General features: G+C 40.8%; 2 protein-coding genes across 3 annotated transcripts; one reads left to right on the forward strand and one right to left on the reverse strand.

The window, feature by feature from the left end:
• Nucleotides 1-216: 216 nt before the first annotated feature.
• Vps50 (vacuolar protein sorting 50) lies at nucleotides 217-10492 on the reverse strand. The gene is made up of 18 exons (XM_022086229.2): nucleotides 10255-10492; nucleotides 9860-10072; nucleotides 9596-9732; nucleotides 9167-9344; nucleotides 8531-8719; nucleotides 8152-8358; nucleotides 7635-7761; nucleotides 7278-7464; nucleotides 6758-6947; nucleotides 6206-6430; nucleotides 5952-6055; nucleotides 5653-5866; nucleotides 4751-4885; nucleotides 3833-4015; nucleotides 3244-3402; nucleotides 3043-3164; nucleotides 2451-2640; nucleotides 217-2247 (listed from the first exon to the last, which is right to left on the reverse strand). Exons 1-18 carry the CDS (start codon nucleotides 10297-10299, stop codon nucleotides 2131-2133), a joined length of 2922 nt encoding a protein of 973 aa, XP_021941921.1. The 5' UTR covers nucleotides 10300-10492; the 3' UTR covers nucleotides 217-2130.
• Nucleotides 10493-10567: 75 nt separating this feature from the next.
• LOC110840915 (uncharacterized) lies at nucleotides 10568-14026 on the forward strand. 2 transcript variants are annotated; one of them, XM_022086231.2, is made up of 5 exons: nucleotides 10568-10699; nucleotides 11314-11520; nucleotides 11841-11969; nucleotides 12046-12125; nucleotides 12665-14026. In XM_022086231.2, exons 2-5 carry the CDS (start codon nucleotides 11356-11358, stop codon nucleotides 13572-13574), a joined length of 1284 nt encoding a protein of 427 aa, XP_021941923.1. In that variant the 5' UTR covers nucleotides 10568-10699; nucleotides 11314-11355; the 3' UTR covers nucleotides 13575-14026. The 2 variants fall into 2 exon arrangements, with proteins under 2 accessions (XP_021941923.1, XP_021941924.1); XM_022086232.2 differs by lacking the exon at nucleotides 10568-10699 and adding an exon at nucleotides 10707-11133.
• Nucleotides 14027-22941: the final 8915 nt, after the last annotated feature.

Below are 22941 nucleotides of genomic sequence, written 5' to 3' on the forward strand. Positions count from 1 at the left end.
TTCATGGTAATCATTTTTTAACAACTAAAAATAACATAGCAGCAGAGGCAATGCAAACTGCACTTTTACTGTTTACTTTGACAGTAATAACCAATTTCACATCCAGACATGTAAAGTTCCCCATAACAAAAGCCAATGAATATGTTGCATCATTTGACAAATACCAACATGGGAACAGACACACAACCAATTAGGTAAAAACAATAAACTTGCAACGACCTTGTAACAAGCAATTTTATTCTCAATCTCTGCACGCGTACACACAAACAACATATTTACATCAAGATGGAGGGAGAATCCACCTAGTGAATGGTGAACATCTATGGCTTTCAAACACATACATACTGGCCAGTCGGAGAAGTCAATCCCTTTCAACGCAGACAGACAGCACAACCATTTTTCACACATTATAACAAATACAAGTCAAAGAGAGGATAAAAATCAACCCAGTGTCAGATTTAAGATATTTCAGAATTCAAATAAAATAGATTGGACATGGATGGTTAATACGTGTGTCACAGGACTTTGCGAAGGACATATATCAGAATGAGAGGTTGATTTATTATAAAAATCTATAACCAACCTTCCCTGAACACTTTTAGGGACAGATGCAACAGATCCAGGATTGTCCAGGGAAACTGTAGGACATTTAGACACACTTTCTAAGTGCTATGCATTTTCTCACTGAATAATTCTGTTGGATTTTAAACCAGTCCAAACCAGAAAATGAAGTTCAAATCTTTCCATTTTGCAGAAACAAATTCTCCAGTATTAAACTATGCTGTGAGACAAACGCCTGTCTTCCTAACTCAAGTAACCAATAGATACTTTCATTATGCGAGCTAATTTTCTAATTAAGCTTATACAAAGCTCTCGCTCATTTTATTGTACCACTACCAACTGTAAAATATTCTTTTCTTTAATTACAACTGCCTGAACTATGCAACTATTCAAAATTCAAATACAGACCAAACCCTACTACAAACTGATATGTCCCTCTATGATGAGAATGGAAACATATTTTAGTGCAATGGCTGTAATCCTTCAACATTTTCACATGTTCTGACTTGTCTGAAAGCTATAAAAACTATAAACATTCTTAACAAAAATCTGCACGACATATCAGCTCAGTAAAGGTTACTGAAAACCAGCCTCTTCATCCTCAGCAAACACTTCTACCCTGAAGATCCAGCATACTGCACATACAACTTCGTATGCCCTAGTGACATTTATTAGCTGCCATCTTCCCCGCTGGTGTCTGAGAAATGAACCCCCACAGCCACCTGCTCTCCATTTGTAGTAGTTTCCAGAGCAGGCAGCGGGCGGAGAACCACCGAAGGCAGCAGGGAATGAGTCGACCCTTATCCAATTCCACACACAAATAATTACCCTGACTAGGCTTCACAATAATACCACCAAAGTCATATGTGCGGTACCTCATGTCTTCAGGTAAGGCCCGGATGTCTGCCGAGGATACAAAGGCCAGCGATCTGTTGTGTGTCTGTCCAGTATACCCACCACATCAAAACAAACATCACCAAAAGCCACACATAGTAGACACGTTGACTGGTCCATGAACACATCGACCATGTCCACTGCTTATTGGTATGTACTTGGGCAGTGACTACTACTGACAAGAATAACTGCAGCACAGTGCCATGAAAATTCCCTTCCCAATCCCTACTACTGTAAATACAAATCGCAATACCACAGCAACAAACCGGACATTCCACACAAACTTCTGACTTCTGAGCCCGATCAAGAATCCTGTCCTGGTATTATGAATAAAAGCACTTGTACAGTAGTGACATCAATTAACATATATATATGAACTACAAGCAATAAGAGTCTAGCTTCTACAGGCAGATGACAGTATGCTCAACAGAACTTGTTCACTGCATTTAGTAGCAATCAATCAGTCACTAATGCAGAATTATTTCACCTTTAATGTCCCTGGCTTGGCCCCTAAATAATATCCAATAAAATTAAGGAAAAGAATTTTATACCTGTTATCATGATGATTATCCTTCTTGGTCCCTTACAAAAATTCAGAAAACAATGGAACACTGTAACACAGTCCCTGCAAAGCTCTGCGCCAGTCACCACTAATATGCTGAGCAGAACACCATACTATCTACTGCCAACTTTCTCCATGTCTTCAATGAGTGCAATGAGTCGCTGGCGAGTCTTCTTGTTATTCTGGCAAACACAGCTTACCAGAGCCAGTAACTGCTTGCATGAGTATTCCTGCCAACATAACAACACCAACACCAGTTTTTACTTAGCAGGCATGCCACCATGTTACTCGTGTGAGGCCGTTTCTCCCCAGTCACTCAATTTAGCAACACTTCTCAAATAATAAATTTTAAAATAAAAATTCATCCACAGACTGAACACATGATTTAAGTGACTTTACTTCATCATGACAGTGTCACAAAACAGCCACTCACGTTGTGCTCCCGAACCCAGGACTCCAAGGCAGCCTCTGGAAGATAATAGGCCTTGACGTAATTCTCAACGTAGTCTCTGCCTCGGATGGGTCGGACAGAAGTCAGCTTCTCGAGCTTTGATAAAAACTGAATGAAGTCTAGCTGCATGAGACCACGTCCTCCATTTGAACACTTCTTGGCATTTGAGAACCTGTGAGGTATGATGGTGACTTTCAAAACTTGAGATAATTATGAGTAACATATTGTTTTTTATAGCAATTTTAAAATATGCATGTCAAGAACTTGGTATAGAATGTTTCAGAGGAAATGTGTTTAAAATATATATTCATGCAAGCAAATGTCAGGCAGGTTCTGACTTTTCTTTGTAATAGTGATAATTTTGTTGAAATTATGACAGATTAACTAACTGACTGACTACCTATTTCTTCACAACATAAGTACACTCTTATCACCACCAACATACAAGTCCACAGCTGGACCCTATTCTCTGACAGAATAAACACATTCACATAGCCACAAAATATTTTGTGCCTCCAGGACTGCTACAGGCCTCGGTACTGGTGCTTGGGCACAGAGAACAACAAACACTCACCCTTCAACGAAGGTGCTGCATGTGAGATGGAAGATGCTCTGCCAGAGAATAACGTACACCTCCCGTGGGATTGGGACACGCATTGCAACCTCTTCAAGCCGCATGCTGAATATCTGCAGCTCCTGTGGATTACACATCACCAGTTTCACAGTTTCAGCATAAAGACAAATGCAAGCTGTAAAACCCTGCAATCACACATACCCTGAGCAGGATGTCAACATAATGGCTGTGCTGACTCATCACCTCCTTGACCTCCCAGTTGACCTTAGCCATCAGAGACAAGATTCCTTTGAAGTCGACAGCATAGGCTGATACGTGCATGTACACTGGATGACACAGTTCGCCCGTCACAGCAACCGTCTGGAAATAGTATGAAACAAGTCTTGACACAGTGACGTATAAGGGCACTATGAAGCATTTCAGGACCTGGTAGGGGGATGCAGTCTCACAGAAATTCAACATCTCTGAAGACAGTCATCTTCACACAAGCCCCCATAAGAATCTGAAATCTCACCCATTACTGAGCCTTGATACTTTGCATCAAATACAATTTTTTAAATAAAAATAGCTTCTACACCTACAATTTTAACTTTGAGGTCTGTCATTCACAATGTTAATGGCTTAGTAAAATATTTCTCTCTTTTATGATTACTCAACTCATGTACAAGAACCTACATTCCAATTGCACTTTGTTATCAGTTGCTGCAGTGTGCCACCCCTGACATTACAAGTGCTGATTCTCGTAAGTTCTTTAAGAACCTCAGTCACCGAGAAGCAAGAGTCTGCAAACCTGTGAAAAGAACTGCTGCAGGAAAGATGAGCCCCCTTGGAGGTGCTCCAGATAACTCTGAAGAAACTCAAGCTGTTTGGCTAGGAAGATAACGGATTCCACGGCCACAACTCTCTCTGCCAGGCCATGCAGCGTCTCCTGTTGCGTGAGGTCCACCACTGGAGAGATGTGAGGCTGAGGCACCTAAATGAGACAAATTTCATATACAACTGTTTTGTAGTTCCAGAGATGAACACACAAATGGACAGACAGAATACAGACATGACCTCATATTCCTCGTACATTAATTTTATGCATACTGTACAAACAGCATATGATGGTTTATTCAACAATGCCTTCAGTTTCAGACTATACAGCACTGAATGATAGGATGATTAGCAAATAGCAAATTGAAAAGGATATTGAAGCAGCTGGTCGTAATGCAATTGAAGATATTATCTGAGCAATTTTCTGGAGAGACAGAGGAAAGCCATGAACAACCTCAATCAGGACAGCCAGTCTCAGGGCCAAAATTATAATCTAAGAAATTCTGAATACAAAGCAGGAGTGTTAACCATTTGGCCGCAGCGTTCAGTCACACACATTTAAAATAAGGGTAACAGCTATTCTTTTGTCAAACAAAATAATAGTGGTGTGTGTGTTTTGTTTTTTTTGACCCTGGAAGTGGAGAATTATGATGTTTTATAATTTTTACAGCATGCATCATAAAAAACAAAAATGCATATAAAATTTTTAGTAAAGAAACCTCTTGGAAAACAGACAGACGAATGAGATGGCAAAATAATAATGGAGTGGTTCTTAGTGAAATGGGTCATAAGTACATGAAGTGGATGAAACTGAAACAGGGCCCACTGCTATTTTAGCAGTAAGTGAATTATGAACACACAAGACAACAAATGCTAAGGTAGAAGCACGTACCTTATCCTTTGTTCTTTCTGACTGGTCCAAGTCAGACTCTGCAAATTGTGAAGGGTCTGGAAGAATCAGGTTGTCCTGTATTCTCTTCAGAGAGGCCTGAAGCTTCAAGTTATACAGGGAATGAGATGTCACTGGCTGCAAACAGAACACATCACTGAATCACGCTCCAAAGGGCAGAGGAAAACATTTTAACAACGGACTGGAAAAAAACTTCATCATCAGTACTCTTCAACTAATATAGCATATTTACCAAATGGACAACAAGGTACTTTCCCAAATTTTCAGGTTTAAAAAATTAAGGGAAAATTCAATTATGAGAAATATATTGTTTTTTTAAGCGTTTAAAGGTTCTACTGACATGATTTTTAAGACATGGCATGAGCTAACATTCATACCACATCATGCTGCAGGTAGAGTAAGGAAGAGAGACAGAAATATGTTTCTAGGTGAGAAGCCACAAGCTACCATCAGTATTTCTAAAGTACCACCAAAAAGTAGTAATTTCCTAGGAAGATGTATGAGAGTGAGGATGGGGAAGATGGAATAGTGAAAAATGAATGTGAAAAAGATGTTAATAGTGAAGATCAGATAGAGGACAGAATTAATAGCAATGTGACAAACACATGGACAATACCTGCAAGAAAGTAGGTGGTATGAGATAATTAATAAATGCAAAAATCTTTTGGCTCCAAAATACTATGACCTAGATAATATTAAAATATCTTTGGAAGAAATGATTATGTACTGGATTATACTAGCTTAAAATAGGGTTGAATGGCAGGGCTTTTGTGACTGCAGTGATGAAATTATCAATTCCACTAAGGAATACTATAAAATTCCCTTGTGGAAGTGATCAAACAGCCCAGCAAAACATTGCCTTTGATCATTCCATGTCTCCTTACCAGGTCTGCAGTGAAAAATGTATGGACAGCGTACAGGTAATAATCAAACAGCTGACTCATGCAGATGATCACTTCACACGCGATGGGTCTGAGGAGGTGACTCATCTGCAGATATTTCCCACACTGCCGAAGTACTGTAACAGTCGTGTTGGTAAGAATGGGAGCCTTCACAAACTCTCTGCGACTCATCTTCTTGGAACTTGGTTTTGAATGCCTGAAACAAGAAATTTATTATCTTGTGTTGTTTTTCTGTGAAACGACTCAGCACTGTGGAATTTCCACTGCATGTTCCTACTCACTTGTTACTGACAGTATCACCAACATTCTCATCCACAAAATCACTCTTCAGCTCATCAGGAATATCTTCGTCACTCTCGTCACTGAAGTAACCAGACGGCTCATCCTGGAAGCAGCAATAATGTTGAATTTAGTAACCACGCGGTAAAGTCCTCAATAAATTCTGTCACAGATCCTTGAAGGAAAATCTGTAAGCAGCAACTCTGAATCAACAATTAATTCTTCTTTGAATCACAAGTGTCTGTGCCATGCCAACCCCAATGTTTGCAAGAATGTCTTCCTCTTGGACCTCATCCAGACCCAAATCAAAAGGACTTCCTGCCTCTGAGTAGCGTGCAAAGTAACCCCCAGTGACAGAGCTGCTATCTTGTGAGTGATTACTGCTACTGCATTCAGGACTAGTCATGGTGGTCTGATCCCCATTCAAACAGTCACCACGAGGCTTCCAGCTTTTCAGCACGTGTCGTAATGAGCGGAACTCCTGCAACAAAAGTAAAGGGAACACATTTCTAACAGATAATAAATACAATGACTGACCTACGTTATATAAATCTCAAAAGTTGAAAGACCTACTGTCAAGCACAGGAACTGAATTGATGAATTTATAAATGCATTAAAATGATGCATACTGTACAAGGAAACAAATGAGCACTACAGACTTTCAGTGCAAGTATTAAGGGTCTTCCTTGAGCAGTGGATAATTATGGAACTGATCAATGTTCAATACCACAGTCACGAATTTTGTCTAGTTTTAACTCTGTATCCTCAGGACTAGAAAAAGGCAGAAGATGGTGTACAAAGAACAGACCTGCAGCTGCAGCAGCGTGAAGTCGGGCTTCACTGGACACATCTGCCAGCTCTCATTCTCCAGGAAGATCCGCAGTTCTTCCAGGCAGTTCCGGTGGTAGTTGCAGAAATAGTTGCTACTCTGTTTCTTAATGGAATTCTGTAACTCCTCTGACTTGCTGCCACAGAACTCCTCACCAACCTCTATCAGCCTAAAGTTTTGAGAACCATCAAGTTTTAAAGTTAATGCAAAATGGTCTCAGCAACTGAAAATTTGTTAATTATATGAAGAATAAACTGTATACATTACATGCACCAAGTTCAGAGGCAACAATGAATAATAAATTTGAAACTGGTTCATGGCCAGCTTTAAAGTACTATTCCAGTATCATGAAAACACAAATAAATGAAAGCAACAGAAAATGTCAAGTCTTGTATCTCCTGAACATAAAGCACGAGTGCCAACACTCCGCTACAGTGATCTGTATCTCAGATGATAAAAAGGAATGATGGGCCTCAGCGGTACGTAGAGAAATACCAACCTGTGCACAACCCTGAGAACCTGCAGGAAGTCATCAGACTTATACAAGGCAAGGTCAGAGCCCAGCAGGTAGGCCGATACCCGAGCCTGGACGTCGTGCCAGATGCGTACCAGCCCATTACCCAGCTTCTGCTTCACATACTGCTTGTTGAAACTTGCCTCAAAGTCCACCAGCTCACTCACACCATCTGCAAGCATACATGAGAGCTCTAATATAACATGAAGTTTCAAGACTGTCATCATGTGAAGTAGGAGTCCATTCTGCTTCATATAAACCAATTTTAAACCTGTATTTCAAACCTTAATAAGAACTATATGTATCAAATATTCTGAAAACCTCTACTGTTATGAACTGCACCTGCTGAAAGTTTCTCCAAGTCATTCCTCTGGTGCCAGCTGATCACCTGATGATAGCTCCGCATGATGCCCCACAGTGCCTTGCACAGGTCCACGAGGCAAGGAATGAAGCTTTCTGCTGTAACAGACTGTCAGACAGAAACAACACTGGTCACAGAAAGATTTTTACAGAACTGAAACTGTCTCATGATGAGAATGGCTAATCACTTTTCTTACTGATTCAGAATTATATTAACATAACATAAACACTTGGTGAGATTTCTGGTTCTCATGGCAACAAGTACGAAAGACCACTGTCTTCTGGATGATGCGATGTCTGCAACAAACTGACAAGAGTTTCAGATGTGCTTACTGCCTTCATTATCACAGCCGTAATGATGAAGGCAAGAGGAAAGTCTGGAATGTCAGTCAGTATCTACCAGACTATAAGGTGCTATGTTCCAGAAGATAGCCTTTTTCATAAGACGAGAGAATCACCACTGTATAAACCTGCTCAGCACCTTGTAGGTGACACCTACCTCACACAACTGCTTGAACTGTTTCTTGTAAAGTGTGCTACCGCCAGAGCACAGTTCTACATATCCATGCACAACACTGAATGTGGCATTATGGATGGCTGACGCAAAATGCATATGTAGCTGGTCCATGGCCATCTGTGTCTTGCCCAGCAAACGGTATGCAGCTTGCACTTTGCTGTAGTGGTCTGCGTCAAAGTGACTGCACACCTGGAATAAACAACTTTCATCTGTACCGTTTTGCTGCTTAAGAGTATCTGATGCTTCAGATGAAGTGTCCCTATGTATGTCTCTGCCTCATGCAGTGATTTAAACATTCAGAAATATCTCATTATTCAAATGAAGTGTCATCATGCCTCTCTCTGCCCCGCACTAGACATACCTTTGCAAGAGCTTGGTCCAACTGCTCCTCAGCCATCTCCAGCGTGTCCTGCAGCTTGCCACTAAGTGCCGCCACACACGTGAAGTGCCGATACGTTGCTGCCGCGCTCTGGCATTCCAGGAGCAGTCCTATTGCTCTAGGGTAGTTCCCTTCACTAAGCAGCTCCTGCAGACGTTCTTCTGTGCGTTGCTGCCACAGATATCACGTGCAACTAAAAGTCTGAACCAAGATTCACGCTTTCCACTCAATCAAATCCAAGAGTAATTTTGTATTAGATTTTGACAATTACTGGGCTGGTACAAAAACAGGGAAACATGCCATAAAACTGAATCAAACCGAATCAAATAGTTGAAGCAGAAATTTAATCAGGGTTATTGGGATTTTGGACTTTGTCCATCATCCAAGGTTAAAATGCACACATCAAAGTCCAAACTCTATGGTCCAGGCACATCACAGAAGCATACTGCTAAACTGTCACACTCCATAGTTACATTCCGACTGGCAGGCTGACAGTGAACAATGTAAGTCCCCTGATCCCATAAGATACAGGAAAATGTACCGAATTCACCACTAAGATTACAGAGAACTGTAAAAGAACAGAAGACAGAAGCTGCATCACTTCAGCTGAAGACTCACCAGAGTCTTGATGGTGTTGAGAGAGTGCAGAAGACCTTGTACCACCTGCCTCTTACGGTAGTTAGCCAAAATCCCAAGACTGGCTGTCGTGAACTGTCGCTTGGCAAGGTTCAGGTCACTCCGTCCCTTCTTGCACACACACAATGTTGTCTTCAGCTCCTCCTGAACCTCCAGGATCCTGAACAACAAAATGTTGTCATTAATTACATTTTGGGAACAAAATGAATGTCACACTGCATATGAAATTTCTGTATTGCAGCTAGTCTCACAAAACATTTGGCATGAATTACATTGCATCTTCATGTGAGACTTATTTCATATGAAGCTGCCACAAAAGAAACATAAAAGAACCTGTAGAATTTGTTCAGCTGTGACTGCGATAAAGGAAATGTGTGTTCTGTTCTGAAACTGTAATGACCTTGCTCTAACCTTGCAAACTCCTCATTGAAAGTTGTGTGCTTCTGCAGTATCAGTTGCAGCACTTTCTTGGACACCACCAACTGCTGCTGCTGCAGTTTTTGGAAGTCTCGTTCAATGGCATCACATTCTAGTTTTGCTGGCAGCTTCTGTACAAACCACATATAGTTTGTATGGAATATTCACTTACATCAAAGGGTATATATACCAACAAACAGCATATCACAATCCTATCCATAAAATGCTTAAATCCACGTAAAATATAAGCATACTTACCTTTAATTCATGATTGCAAGGATCAAAACTTTCACTGTTAAAGAATTCTGGCTCAATACTCTCAAGTATATCTTGATCAGCTAAAGGGTCATGCTCATGAGTCTTCCTTGTTTCCAGCTGACTTTCGCGATGCAAAGGATTTCCCTCTTCTGTTGGAGGGCGGACTGCTTCTTCATTGAGTGAAACTACTGCTGGAGACCTTGAGTGAACAACCTGACAGGCAAAGAACAATCTATACTGTACTACCCATTGCACACATTCTAAAAGATAAGGAAGTGTTATCAGAATGTCTAAATATCACATATTATAACGTAAAATTGTCCATTAATGGTACGGCGTTACGTTCCAAATAACAACTACTTATACATACAAATTTAAATGCACATAAAACTAACCTGTTTGTTTATAAAGAAGAAAAATTTGTGTTTAAAATCATCCATTATTCATTGCTTAAAGAAAAGAAAACTGTATAACTTGAAAGTATGCAATGGTAACATTACTTTCGAGCTCTCAGAACATTATATGACAGTACTATAAATGTCAACCTGACAGAACAATGTTGACGGCCATCGGATCATACATCACGGGCTACGAGTGTGGACTTGAACCACACGTAATACCAACGGAACTGATATGTGCATACCGAGCATTGGTATGGTGCTTGTGGTATGAGTCAGTCCCGATTAGAAATGCTCAATGTACATTATTCAGAGTTATTCCAGTCAAATAGTTGTACAAAAAATGGTACCTTCTACACATTCTATCACGTGTAAAGCAAAGGCAAATGTACTAACAGAGATTCACCTAGTAAACATTATGGTGGGAACCGTGCAACAGGCCGTAAGTCGATTTCCGGTAGCTCATTGCGTATTTTTATCGTTGGTATAGAACGTAGTTTTTGGCCGTAGTTCCTTGTACGAGAAGTGTTTCATGGTCGAGGACGTATTCGGGATCCAACATTTTAAGATACTCTTATGGTTTTTTCAAAAGGGGAGATTTAACACTGTTCAGTACTTTAGATTTCATGGATCATGAAAAGCTGTATCCCAGACCCATGTCAACAGCGAGAATATGATTATTTTGGAAAATACAGTTGTTTCTAGTCGAGGTTCCTGACATCATGTGTTGCCCTGAAGGTTACTATTCCTTTCACCTTCAATGTATGCCGAAGGTGATTCCCACATGCAGTGGCGCAAAGGTATAAAATGTACAGATTAGGAGCCAAGGACCGTTTGATCCTTGCAAGACGCATCACCGAATACTTGATTCCCTAGGTATGGTCTATAGCGAATTTCAAGTACAAAATGTGCTCGTTAGTAGCTGCTTCTCCGAATGTTGAAAATTTAACTTAATGCAGTATATTCCTCATGGGAGAATAAAGTACGAATGGAAGTGTTTAACCGAGCCATACGCTTGTGACAGCCGGCGTTTTACGATTAGTTATGATGTTTCAGGCATTCTTTGTGTTTAAAGTTTGATGTGGCATAGCAGAAGAGATGGATTTGAACTTAAACAAAGTGTGTCGTTTGTGCGCTAGAAAATGCGAGGATATGCAGAATATTTTCCAAGATACTTCTTCTGAACCCGAAATTTATATGGATGTTACAAAGGATCTGTCCGGGATGTTGCCACTCAAGATAGCAACTGTTACTTCTATCAAGGTATGCTGTAAAGTCAGATTCGTTAAGCCCATGAACAGGGAAAGGAAATGATTCCATGAACGAGATCTCTTTCGAAAGAAATGTAGTTTGTGTTTGACCACTATGCTCAACACCTTTATAAGAAGAGTCACTCATCTTCCAAATGAAAACATTATTCTGTAAATTATTACATTGTACATAATCTTGAGATCACTGTGATAATTTTGCTATATTCTTTTTTAAATGTACCCTTCTTCTAATTTTATCAGGGCAAATAAAGATATATCTAGCTTTGTTTGTGATACATGTGCATCAATCTGTATATGAGAATTCTGTCACAGGTAGAACTCGGGGACGGTCTGCCCACTCAGGTGTGTAACGAATGTGTCGCTCACCTGAATGCAGCCCTCACTTTCAAGGAGAAGTGCCTCACAGCAGACTCAATACTGCGTCATTTACTGAACAGTGTGGTGAGTGATGCTCTTTTGTTGTATTTTGTAGCAGTCGCTATGTGGTTTTTATTGACTGCAGAATTGTGCATTCCAGCAAGAAGCACAGGGCAGTAAGGAACTGAATGATGAGAAGACAGCGGCTGCTGACACAAGTCACATGTACTGCAATGACCGGTAAGCAGTAGCACATAACAGGATGTGTTACACTCTTTGTAAAATATTTTGTGCAAATTCCACACGTTTTAAATTATGGTTATAAAAATGGCTTGGGGCAGGTTTAAGCAAACTGATTGTTATCCAATTAGCAGAGTAAGCATAATTATTCAGTGTTAAATGTGTTAAAATTAAAACTTTCATAAATTTACCTGCAGCATGCAAGCCTAGGATCAAGAGATGTAATGAAACCACATCGGGCTGTATGGTCTAATACCTGAGAGAATGAAGGTATATTTTGGTCTCTTTATATGAATGTTTTTCACCTTCACATGTGCAACAAAAAACCGGTAGCAATGTGTTCTTGATTTTAGTGAATTTCTTTATAATATCAGTATTTAGAATCATGGGCCTTTATGTTTGCTTCCTCCTTTTCTTACATTTGTTCTGTCTGTGTAGTTCTAGTCCCACCTGGTAAACTTCCACACGCCATTTGTATTGTTTTCAGTTTTACCTTTTAAACAGTAAAAACCAGGGATGTCTGCTTATATTGGTTCCAGGAACACAAGTCACGATGATGAAAAAGCCTGGGAAGATGATGTATATACAGAAACCATGAAGAATGGCACATCATCAGACATGCCACAGAGTGCTGCAAAGGATGGCTCTGATGTGGAGGCAGTTAATGCACCTAATGAGGAGAAGCAGTACACATGTCCTCCATGTGGGAAGCGGTACTTGCTGTCAGCTGCTTTCAAGAAGCACTTGAGCATGAAACATGAAATGGATGACAGGAGCATAGAAGAGCTGATAGTAAAGTGCAGTGGAGTCAGTAACACCAGTAAGCCAATAAACAAGAAAACATGTCTGTGCAACATTTGTGGCAAGCAGGTAAGCAGCGTCCAGTTCAAACAGCACATTCGTAGCCACGAGCAGAACTTCCAGCACTTGTGCACTTATTGCGGGAAGAAGTACCTTACAAAGTTTCGTCTGACGCAACACATTAGGGTCCACACAGGAGAAAAGCCCTTTGCTTGCAATGTGTGTAATAAGCGCTTTCATGAGAAGTCACTACTGCGATCACACCAGAGACGTTACCTGCAGCAACGCCCCCTGCAGTGCACTGTTTGTGAGAAGCGTTTTACAAACCGGTCACACCTCAACACTCATCTAATGGTTCACACTGGAGAAAAACCATTCCAGTGCTTAGTATGTGGAATGGAGTTCAGATCTAATAATCATCTGAAGCGACATTTCAAGTTACACTCTGGAGAGAAATCATACACATGTGGTGTGTGTGGTAAGGCCTTCATACAGAAGAGCAACTATGTGCAACACCTGGCAGTGCATAGAGAGGACAAGCCATTCAAGTGCAGTGAGTGTGGGAAGGGGTTCTCTTATAAGTGCAGCCTCAAGATGCATATGGAAGTGCACAGAAAGAAGTTGGGAGAGCTGGTGGAGCAGAAGTAAAACTAAGTAGGATTTGAGGTTTTTATGGTGATGACTCTGAAGATGGCAGTCTTCTGGGTTGTAGTGCCTTGTGGTCTGGTAGACCAGACTACTGGACTACATGGCACTACAACCCAAAAGATAGCCATCTCCAGAAGTGAAATGTCTGCTTCTGGTTGTTTGACTGCAACAAAAACATTCATGCATGCAATGTTATTACAACAGTTTGATCACACTCTCAATAAGCCCCTCCCACCTGAAGTCCTTTGTCATTTTCATAATACCTGTATATTACATATACATGAATAACTCTCAAACTGTAGAATGTATTTCATGTATGTAATTCTAGATTACATTAATGAGAATACATCTGGAACAAAAGACTGACTGTGCATGTATTTTGCCTATCCACGTTTGAAGTTTAATATTCTGCAGATTTAAAGTACAATAAAAGAAGGAGCTTGGTGACTTAATACAGGGATGTGAAGTATATTGTTACACGCTCAGAAATTAAAATCACATGCAAGGGACAGGATTGGTCCAAAGGTCTTGATGAACGACATGTCATTAAAGTGACACATATTCTTGGACATTTTCTTATAAAGCCTAATGATTGGGTCCACTGGGGACTGAGATAGAGCTTTTTTACAGTTGGTCCAGCTGATCAGATTTTTCCTTACGGCAGAAGCACATACAGCTTCTAATTTTTTTTCTAAAGTGATGGATGAAACGAAAATGCATCAGCTTAGTTAGATTTCTTGACTGAGCATTTGACGTCAGCATCTAAGGCATGTGACTTGAATGTTTACTGTCAGAAAGAGTATATTCATTTCAGTCAAGTGTGAGAACAGGATACTGAAACAGATAAAAACACTGCTCTCCACAACAGCGTACATGAAACTCTTCACGTCGTTCAATAAGATATAGCCCATACAGTAGATACAGCATTATTAAATCAGCCTTGTCTAATTGAAGATTCAGGCTGCATACAAAGTCCCACAATCCCAGGGTAAAACTTAATGTCATGGGTGAGCTTTCGGGTTCTCATGGCTGCTGGTATAAAGTCCACCAGACTACACGGTGCAACATCCCAAATGAGCCATCTTAATAATTTGCCATTTTATCGGTATGGGCCCCCTCTTGGAAGTCTTTAAGAATTTCAGGTATGATCTTCCATTTATGCGGTCTTGGTTCGCGGTCTTCTGGGTTATGATGCTGCACCGCCTTGTAAGAGGTCATCCATCAACGTCTGTGAGGAAGGCATCGTGTTCTTGTTTATAAAACAGCACTGCTATTCTTATAACGCTAGAAAAGACACCCCCCCCCCAAAATACATTCATCTTGAAACTGACGACTGCATTATTTGTCGAAACCTTGAAAATACGACGCGGATTATTGTCTCTCGGCTTCGAGGGCGAAGTTATACAATGTTGATAATACAGAAACATTTATTTGGGGTAGCGAGACTTTACATGCACCCTGTGCATTGCCATTCCTTCTGTTTTGGTCCCTACCCCCCTTTTTCCTTCCGCCCCCATCATGAACAAGAACCACTTTCTAAGCCGTTCTTGTTAGACCGGTTTACCGTCTTCTATTTTAGAGGTCTGGTTCTTCATTCTGCTCTTGGCTCCGGTGCAGGCAACGCAGTTTCTGGTAAGTAAGGAAATGTTTGCGTTGTCGTAGTGTTTTCTTGTTAAATGCTGCTTATATTTTAGTATGAACTCAATATGTTAATTTCGAGTAAATTATTTTCAACTCTAAAGAAGTTTCAGTATAATCTTGTTTTATTATCCATTTTAATATTGTTTGTGATTTTTATAACATTTAGTTAATTATGGAATTAATGCATCTCTTTAAAAAGATTGCGAATAAACTTGTAACTATCGAGTAATAAGACGTTTAACTATACAAAAGAAATTATCGGTGGTCGTCAGTATGAATTTCGACGTAATCGATATTAATCGTTAACTGTATGCGAGAGATTGGGTTCCAATGGCGCAAGGAAAGGCTGTAGTTCTGTGGAAACGTATTGTACAAATTTTTAATGAAATCTTGCTTTAGAATATTCGCGAACAAAATCCGAGAGTACCGTAATTGAATGGGGCCTCCGGCCGGTATTGCAGAGCGAAAAGAGAGGTCCAGTAAAAGAGAAGCACAAAAGCTGTGCAAGACGCAGTAAGGATGTTGGTTGAGAAATAAAGGCAGAGGAATATAAATACGGTCAGTTCTGATAATGACTCGTGTTGTTTGGATTTAACGCGATGGAAATATTTGGGAACATTTTTCGTAACGCGATCCAACACGTGGCAGGGGGCCGGAAATAGAGATGTTGAAGACAAGGCGAAGTTACCTCTATGGGCAATGGAGGTATAGATCAAGCATTCTTAACATAGGCGGTAGAAAGAGGTCAGTGGCCAGTGTATAAGAGGCTGGGTGGGCCACAGAACCTGTAATATGTGAGAAATTCTGCCCAGGATCGAACCCCGTTTGTCCAGCCCATAGCCTAGTTCCTGAGTGAGCCGTCCATCACTCTGCATAATTTAACAACGGTTAATGCTTCAAATATTTAATTCTGAGTGAACAATTAATGTTAAGTAATATTGTTGAGCAGTATGTGAACCTGTTGGTAAGTTAGTCACTAAATGCAGTAGAGCCATTGTCAGAAGCTAAAAAAGAAATTGTGCCTTATATTCATGTAAGGCACAAGGTTCATTGTCATGTTCACAAGAGTCCTCCATCAATTCCTCTCCCAAGACAGATGAATCCAGTCCATTCCCTACCACTCTTTCCATAAGATTCATTTTAGTATTATGCTTTCATGCATGCCCTGTCTGTGAGGTTTGTAGCTTCCATTCAGGCTTTCCTAGGATAATAATTGTTTCATTTGTAACACATTGGTGTGATGTTCAAATAAATTGCAATAAACAACAATGACACATGACTCAAAAAGAAAGTGTGTTAGAGATCTTAAAATGTACAGAAACTTTGGACTACATGATCATGAATTGTTACCAGAAATCAGGACAATCATGGTATATAGGAAGCCAATTCTTTCAAAAAGTCTTTTCGGGCAGTCAGCCGCATTAATTGGTTACATGAGGCAATCAACATTTCTGGAACCATCTCCGTCCCCATCAGGGTTCTGACATCAGAATATATATTATTTAGATTTGTTGTAATTTAGTTAAATGGATCCATTTAGATTTCATATCACTTGTTTTGGTTATGTCCTTGTTTCGTCTTGCATTTCCTGTCATTCGTCGAGCTAGATACGTATCTAAACTATTGGTTTGGAAAACCCAGCATATTTTGTTTCTCAAGGGCTGTTTTAAAATTGTGATTTCAGGGGTTCCCACTCCAGCCAATGTTCCTACGCGTTAGTAAGTGGTGTCAGTGGCAGCATTCCACCCTGGGTAATTGACAGTTTCAGCTAATCTAGGGAAGCTGAGAAGACAACTGGGGGTAGGGGCTCACCACTAGACTGGTCTTTCCAGCAAATCTGCATTGGGACCTAGTGATAGAAGAAATGTGGTCACAAAAGCCCAAATATTGTACATCAGTGATATAAAGTTTGATAAGGCATAAAATATTCTACAAAGTTAAATATAGGTAGATGTAAGTTTGAGGAGGTGTTGGAGGACAATTATAAATGAATATCGACATGATTGTAAATGTCTTATTTGTTCTAGTTCATGGTTGAAGTGGTTTCCTGAGTGGTGCAAGTTGATTACTGCTACAAATGAATTCAAGAAGTTAATGGAAGAGAATTACAATTTTCCACCTGGACTTGGAAGTAATCATGAGGTATTGGACAAAATCAGTAACAGTATTAAGCTTTCTATAGACTTCAAAGAAACCAGGATTAATATTGGTCTTCTACATGCTTTAGTCCCCTCCAAAATCCAACCCTTGGCGTCCACGTCGCGGAGGGGGGTAACGTCCTCGGACGGCTAACAGGGCTCTGGTCCACCGAAGCCAAGGTGTGAGGTATCGTGCTGAGGGCTGCATGGCACAAAGGATCCCTTCAGGGCACTGCCGCCTTAGTCTGCTCTGAGTATCAGCCAGCCTGGGAAAGTTTAAAAGACAACTGGAGGCAGAAGCCCACCTGTTGTCAGAAAACTACCAGAAAGGTTCTGTGATATGGAGTCTCCATTTTAAAGCTGGTCATTCTCAGCAGGGAGTCAGTATTTCTGGCATACCACCAGAGAGCTGGCATTTGCAGCAGACCCATGGAAGAATGTGATAAACAGTTTATAGCCTTGTGGCCTTCTGGTCGACAGGCAACATTTGGCACAGACTGTGTGTCTGGAATGCCAGAGAGAGCCAAGATGGTACCAGGGGCATATGAAAACTGGGGTACATGACACTACCCAAGTTTAAGGAGGCTCTGACCAGGGTGCTTACAAGGCCCAGGTCGAAGGGCAATACCCCAAGTAAAGAGGTCAATCCTCTAGATCGACCCAGGGGTCTACAGGGAGGCCATGATCATGGCCACCAATGAAAGCTCTTTAATAAAGAGCTTTTCATGATTTTGACATCTGTCAGTCATTTAGCGAAATCGGACGATTGTCATGAGATCTTGGCTGGGGGCTGCTGGTAGGTTAGAAGAAAAGGAACCACAAAAGATCAGTTAATGGTCACTTGAAGCCCATGCCCATTTATTTACATGCTTCAGTCCACATGTGCCATTGTTTGCTTTCTTTAATTACTAATTTTTGTGCTTTTCTCCAACTGAAAATATACTCAGGCTGGTTGTGTGTTTTGTACGCAATTCTGTTGTTTATGCATGCAGCCTATGTGACGTTATGAATTGGCCTGTTTGTCGATTGATACATGCTCATATTGCATTTCTTTGTTATGTACTCCCACATTATTGAAATGTGACAGAATACTTTAAACATGCTCTTAATTATAGATAATTCCACTTGCATGTGTTGTGTGTGCGCTGCATAGCATTTTACATCACATTTTCTTTATATTTTCTATACCTGTTAAAGTACAGATAATTATTGAAGGTTATGTTTGTACACATCTTATTTATGCCATTGAGTTACTACGTACGGCCTACATGTGATGCTGTTTTAATTTATTTTTCTTAATTGTCCTATCTGTTGCAATAATGTATGTGTTCATATTGAATTTTTGTCGTGTTTTTTCACTGTTGAATTGTATAAAATTGATTAAACTTCCTGTTAATTGTTCATAAAATACAATTTTCTATGTGTCCATTGCAGATATGTAATCTGTACCACATCTGCCTGTTGATGTATTTCCATCTGCTGGTAAGAGGCAACCAATCTGAATTGAGAGGGAAATGAGCATGCCCGGTGGAATGCAAAGTGACTTGTTTCTGTGACGAGTGTAATTTTTATTCCAGAATGCGCTGCAGGAGCTTTGAAGTTTCAGGGAGCCATGAAATACTATAGAAGAGAGGTTACAGTACTTGTTACTACAAGGCTTCGAAGAAACCTGATCTAATTCTTGTGTTCATGTGTTTCAGTGCAAACATGCCATGAAGCCATTATCATTTGCGTTCTGGGCATTCTGTGTTCTGCTGTTGTGTACTTAAATGTGAATTCAAATTTGTTGTAAGTCTTATTTATTGTGCTGTTATTTGTACACTTATTATATCAATTCTAATATCTTGTTATGGTTTATTCGTTGTATGTTCACATTGCATTTCTTGCTTCTCTAATTCCCCATTAATTGTGATACAAAGTGAAATTAATTAAAATTGACATCAATTGTATTCTTACAGTGCAAATGCTGGGCTTATTTGTATTACATGTATATGTTGAGTGTACTTCATTTTGATGTTTTACTTATTTTTTTGTGAATTTGATATGCGTGTGCTGAGTCTGTTGTATTATTTCATGCCAATTATAACACTAGTTTCATCTTAAGCCTAGTATCTCGATGCACACGAGATATGTTTGTCTGGGAGTGTTTTAAAACCTTGATTTCAGGAATTCCCTCTCAGGCCGGCCACATTTATTGGCGTTTGCAAGGCAACGAGTCTGAAGTGGCAGGAAAATGAGCATGCCTGGTGGAATGCGAAGTGGGTTGATTTCTGTGATGAGCGTAATTTTTGCTCCAGAATGTTATGCAGGAGCTTTGAAGTTTCAGGGAGCCATGAGATACTAGAGAAGAGAGGTTACAGTACTTGTTACTACGAGGCTTCAGAGAAAACTGATCTAATTCTTGTGTTCATGTGTTTCAGTGGAAACATGCCATCGGGCCATTATCATTTGCGTTCTGGGCATTCTGTGTTCTGCTGTTGTGTACATAAATATGTATTCTGATTTGTTGCATGTATTGCTTATTTAACTGTGTTCTTTTTTACGTGTATTATTTGTTTAAATTCCAATATTTTGATATGGTATATTCATTGCATGTTCATATTGCATTTCTTGCTTCTTTAATTCCCTGTTAATTAAATGTGATAGAGAGTAAAATTGATATTAATTATATCCTTACTATGAAAATGTTCCCTTATTTACATTGAGTGTAATTCATTTTGATGTTGTCTTGTTATTTGTACTCTTTTATGCATTTTATATTTTTTGTGCTCCAAGCTGTCATACTAAAGTTGCTGTATTGACGCACACAGGACATATTCTTTGCCTGGGGCTGTTTTCAAAGTATTTCAGGGATTCCGACATCAGGCCATGTTGATGGGTATTTGCGAACAATGGTGGGGCCTGTCTGCTGGGAAGAGGCAACCAATCAGAAGTGACCGGTGAGTGTGCATAGTGGAACATGAAGTGGATTTGTTTCTGCAATGACCCCCCCCCCCCCCAAAAAAAAAAAAAAAAGAATTTGAAAGCCTTTGGAGTCAGTGGGAGATTCTGAAGCAGGATGTGTGAAGAAAGTAGAGATCGCCTGGTAGATCATTTTTGTAGGTGGTCCTAAATTAGTACTATTCGCATTTTATTCCCCGTGGGCCTTTTTTAAAGCATGAATTCAGATTCCCACCTTAGGTAGTGTTCCTGTGTGTAAAGGACATATTGTGATGAATTAAATTTTTTCTTCCAGAGGCAGTCATTCAAAATCAGCTACAAATGCCATAGCAACCACAAAAGGCAGAGAAAGTGAGACAGTACGTGGGTAATGTATAGAAATCACTTAAGCCTGTGATTTAACTTTAGGAGACATTCTTTTAGTATACGAAATTCTTATCAAATGTAGGGTATCAATAAACTCAGTTTAGCTACAAAGAAAAGTTTGAAACTTACAAAAATGTTTGGTATACTCACCATTCAATGGTCTGATGTAAAGGATGCTTTATTTCTAGTGCCACAAGTATTTTTCTCTTGTCTCCTGAATGAAGGACTCGTTCAAGTAGTTAGGAGTAAGTGTAATAAGTTAAAATTGCTTTCTTGGTGATCAGCCAAAGTTTCAAGTGAAGACAAAATCCCAAAGCCTGTAATAAGAGGAGAGGTATTAGTTCTGAACAATTCCGTTCATGGAGACAAACCAATTGATATGTTACAGCCATATCCAATGTATGTCTGAAGGAAGTGCTGGGTTGTTTACTACCAGGAAGACCATCAAGAGGTGGAGGGATAGAAGAGGTCCAGGATAGTGGCAGGGAGACGACTGGAAGGTCAGTGGATGGGTGGAGAATTTTAATATTAATGAGCACATGTTTCTTTTCAATGTTTCATGAAATTTAACAATATTTCATAAGTAATTAAAATAGTTTTCAATAGCAATGCTTTCAATTTCTCAGATTGTTTTCTCTGTTTTAAATTTCAGGGACAGAGTCGGCAGAACACGGCTACCCGTCTCGACAGCGTCTCATGAGTAGGTTCATGCATCATTGCATCATGAATAATTACTGGTATTATCCAAGGTTCATACAAAATGTAGTGTATCAATGAAGGTTGTGTAGTTATTGAAGATGTTTTTAGGTGACATCCATCCTAAAATAAATGCAGAACAACTTTGTTACACCTGACATTCATGTGTATTTCTAGTATCCATAAGGAGAAACATAGGACATAGATGTGTGTTCTTGTTGCATCTCCTGCATTAATGACTGAGTTCAAGTGTTTAGAACTAAAATTTCCCTCTCTTAAGATCAGTACTGCCACCAATGCGAGATGAAATTCAAAAGCGTGTGATCAGAGAAAGGGTATTAGTTTAGCTACTCTGTTTGTTCAGGTATAAAGTCAAAATAACTGATGTGTTACAGACTTGTCCGAACTATGTGTGAAGGAAGTGTTGGGTTGGTTTCCACCGCGAGAAAATAACAGGAAGACCAAGAAGAACAACTTCGACAGACAGCTAAGGGGCGTGCTGTCAGTTGTGAATCAGAAGACCAAGGTCCTGAGCGACGAGCTGGGACAAAACTGAGAGACTACGCGGCAGGAGTTCGAGACACGGCTGCAGGCGGTGGAGGCCCGAACAAGGCACGGAGGGGCCGGAACGTTCGTGGGTGGCACGGACCGTGTGAAACCGCCTAAGTTCGACAGATCCTCGTCTTGGACAGTATTCCATCGGCAGTTTGAGGCTGTGGCCAACCACAATGGCTGGACTCCTGGCGAGAAGGTCACGCATCTCCTTGTCGTACTTCAGGGGCAAGCTGCTGACATCATGCATGGCGTTCCTGTTAGGGCGGTTACGGGGACCATCAGCTGGCGGCGGTCTACCGATCTCAGTTGGAATCGAGGACGCAGGGGAGGGGCGAAACTCTGCAGGAATTCGCATCAGGAATAGAGAAGCTGGCCCACTGAGCGTTCGTAGGGCTTCCCGCAGATTACTTGCAGAGGGCGGCCTGGGAGACCGGGAGATTAAGCAACACCTTCTAATGGGCGGGGACCGATCCCTCAATGAAGCACTCGGACAGGCCCTGAAGCTACAGGCAGCCGCAGGATCACCACTAACGATGCGTCGAATACGGTCAAAGGACCCAACGGAGGAGCGATCGCCTCAGGATAGACGTCCTGGAAGGGGGCGCCCCCGGCCATCTGATGAGAGAGTGTCCGCAGGTCTCGGGAAACGATTAATGGCCGGCGTAAGGAGGGGACCGTCGGCCCCACCACCACCTTCCCCTCGCTTTACACTGAGCGTGGTCACCAAGAGGAGTGACGACGGATTCGGGGAAGGCGCTGTAATGTGACCATCGACAGGCCCGACGTCGTTGCGGGACAATCAGAGCGGGAGCCGAGCCGACAGTACGTGCTGCAGACGGCGTCCGGAGAAACCATCCCCGTTTTGAAAAAGGTGTTAGTTGAGCTAACGCTGGGGCGGAGTGCCATCCACACTTGGATTTTTGTAGCCGACATCACGGACGAGATCATCCTGGGGCTGGACGTCCTGCGAGCTTACGATGCGACGATGGACCTAGGACGCCAAGTGCTGCGACTGGGCCAAGAAGAGATAT

The sequence above is a fragment of the Zootermopsis nevadensis genome, unplaced genomic scaffold (genome assembly GCF_977971745.1).
Source record: "Zootermopsis nevadensis isolate Lab colony 2312 unplaced genomic scaffold, Znev_1.0 Znev_ptg000027l, whole genome shotgun sequence".
Classification (NCBI taxonomy): Eukaryota; Metazoa; Arthropoda; class Insecta; order Blattodea; family Termopsidae; genus Zootermopsis; species Zootermopsis nevadensis.

What these genes read in the sequence shown, in the direction of transcription:
- Vps50 (XM_022086229.2), bottom strand. Translation starts at nt 10,299, where the DNA reads ATGGATGATTTTAAACACAAATTTTTCTTCTTTATAAACAAACAG. An exon ending in TGGACCAAGCTCTTGCAAAG is followed by an intron (nt 8,359 to 8,530) that starts GTATGTCTAGTG and finishes TGTTTATTCCAG; the next exon opens with GTGTGCAGTCACTTTGACGC. An exon ending in ATGTTGACATCCTGCTCAGG is followed by an intron (nt 3,165 to 3,243) that starts GTATGTGTGATT and finishes TGTAATCCACAG; the next exon opens with GAGCTGCAGATATTCAGCAT.
- LOC110840915 (XM_022086231.2), top strand. Translation starts at nt 11,356, where the DNA reads ATGGATTTGAACTTAAACAAAGTGTGTCGTTTGTGCGCTAGAAAATGC. An exon ending in GTCATTTACTGAACAGTGTG is followed by an intron (nt 11,970 to 12,045) that starts GTGAGTGATGCT and finishes TGTGCATTCCAG; the next exon opens with CAAGAAGCACAGGGCAGTAA. An exon ending in CACATGTACTGCAATGACCG is followed by an intron (nt 12,126 to 12,664) that starts GTAAGCAGTAGC and finishes TATTGGTTCCAG; the next exon opens with GAACACAAGTCACGATGATG.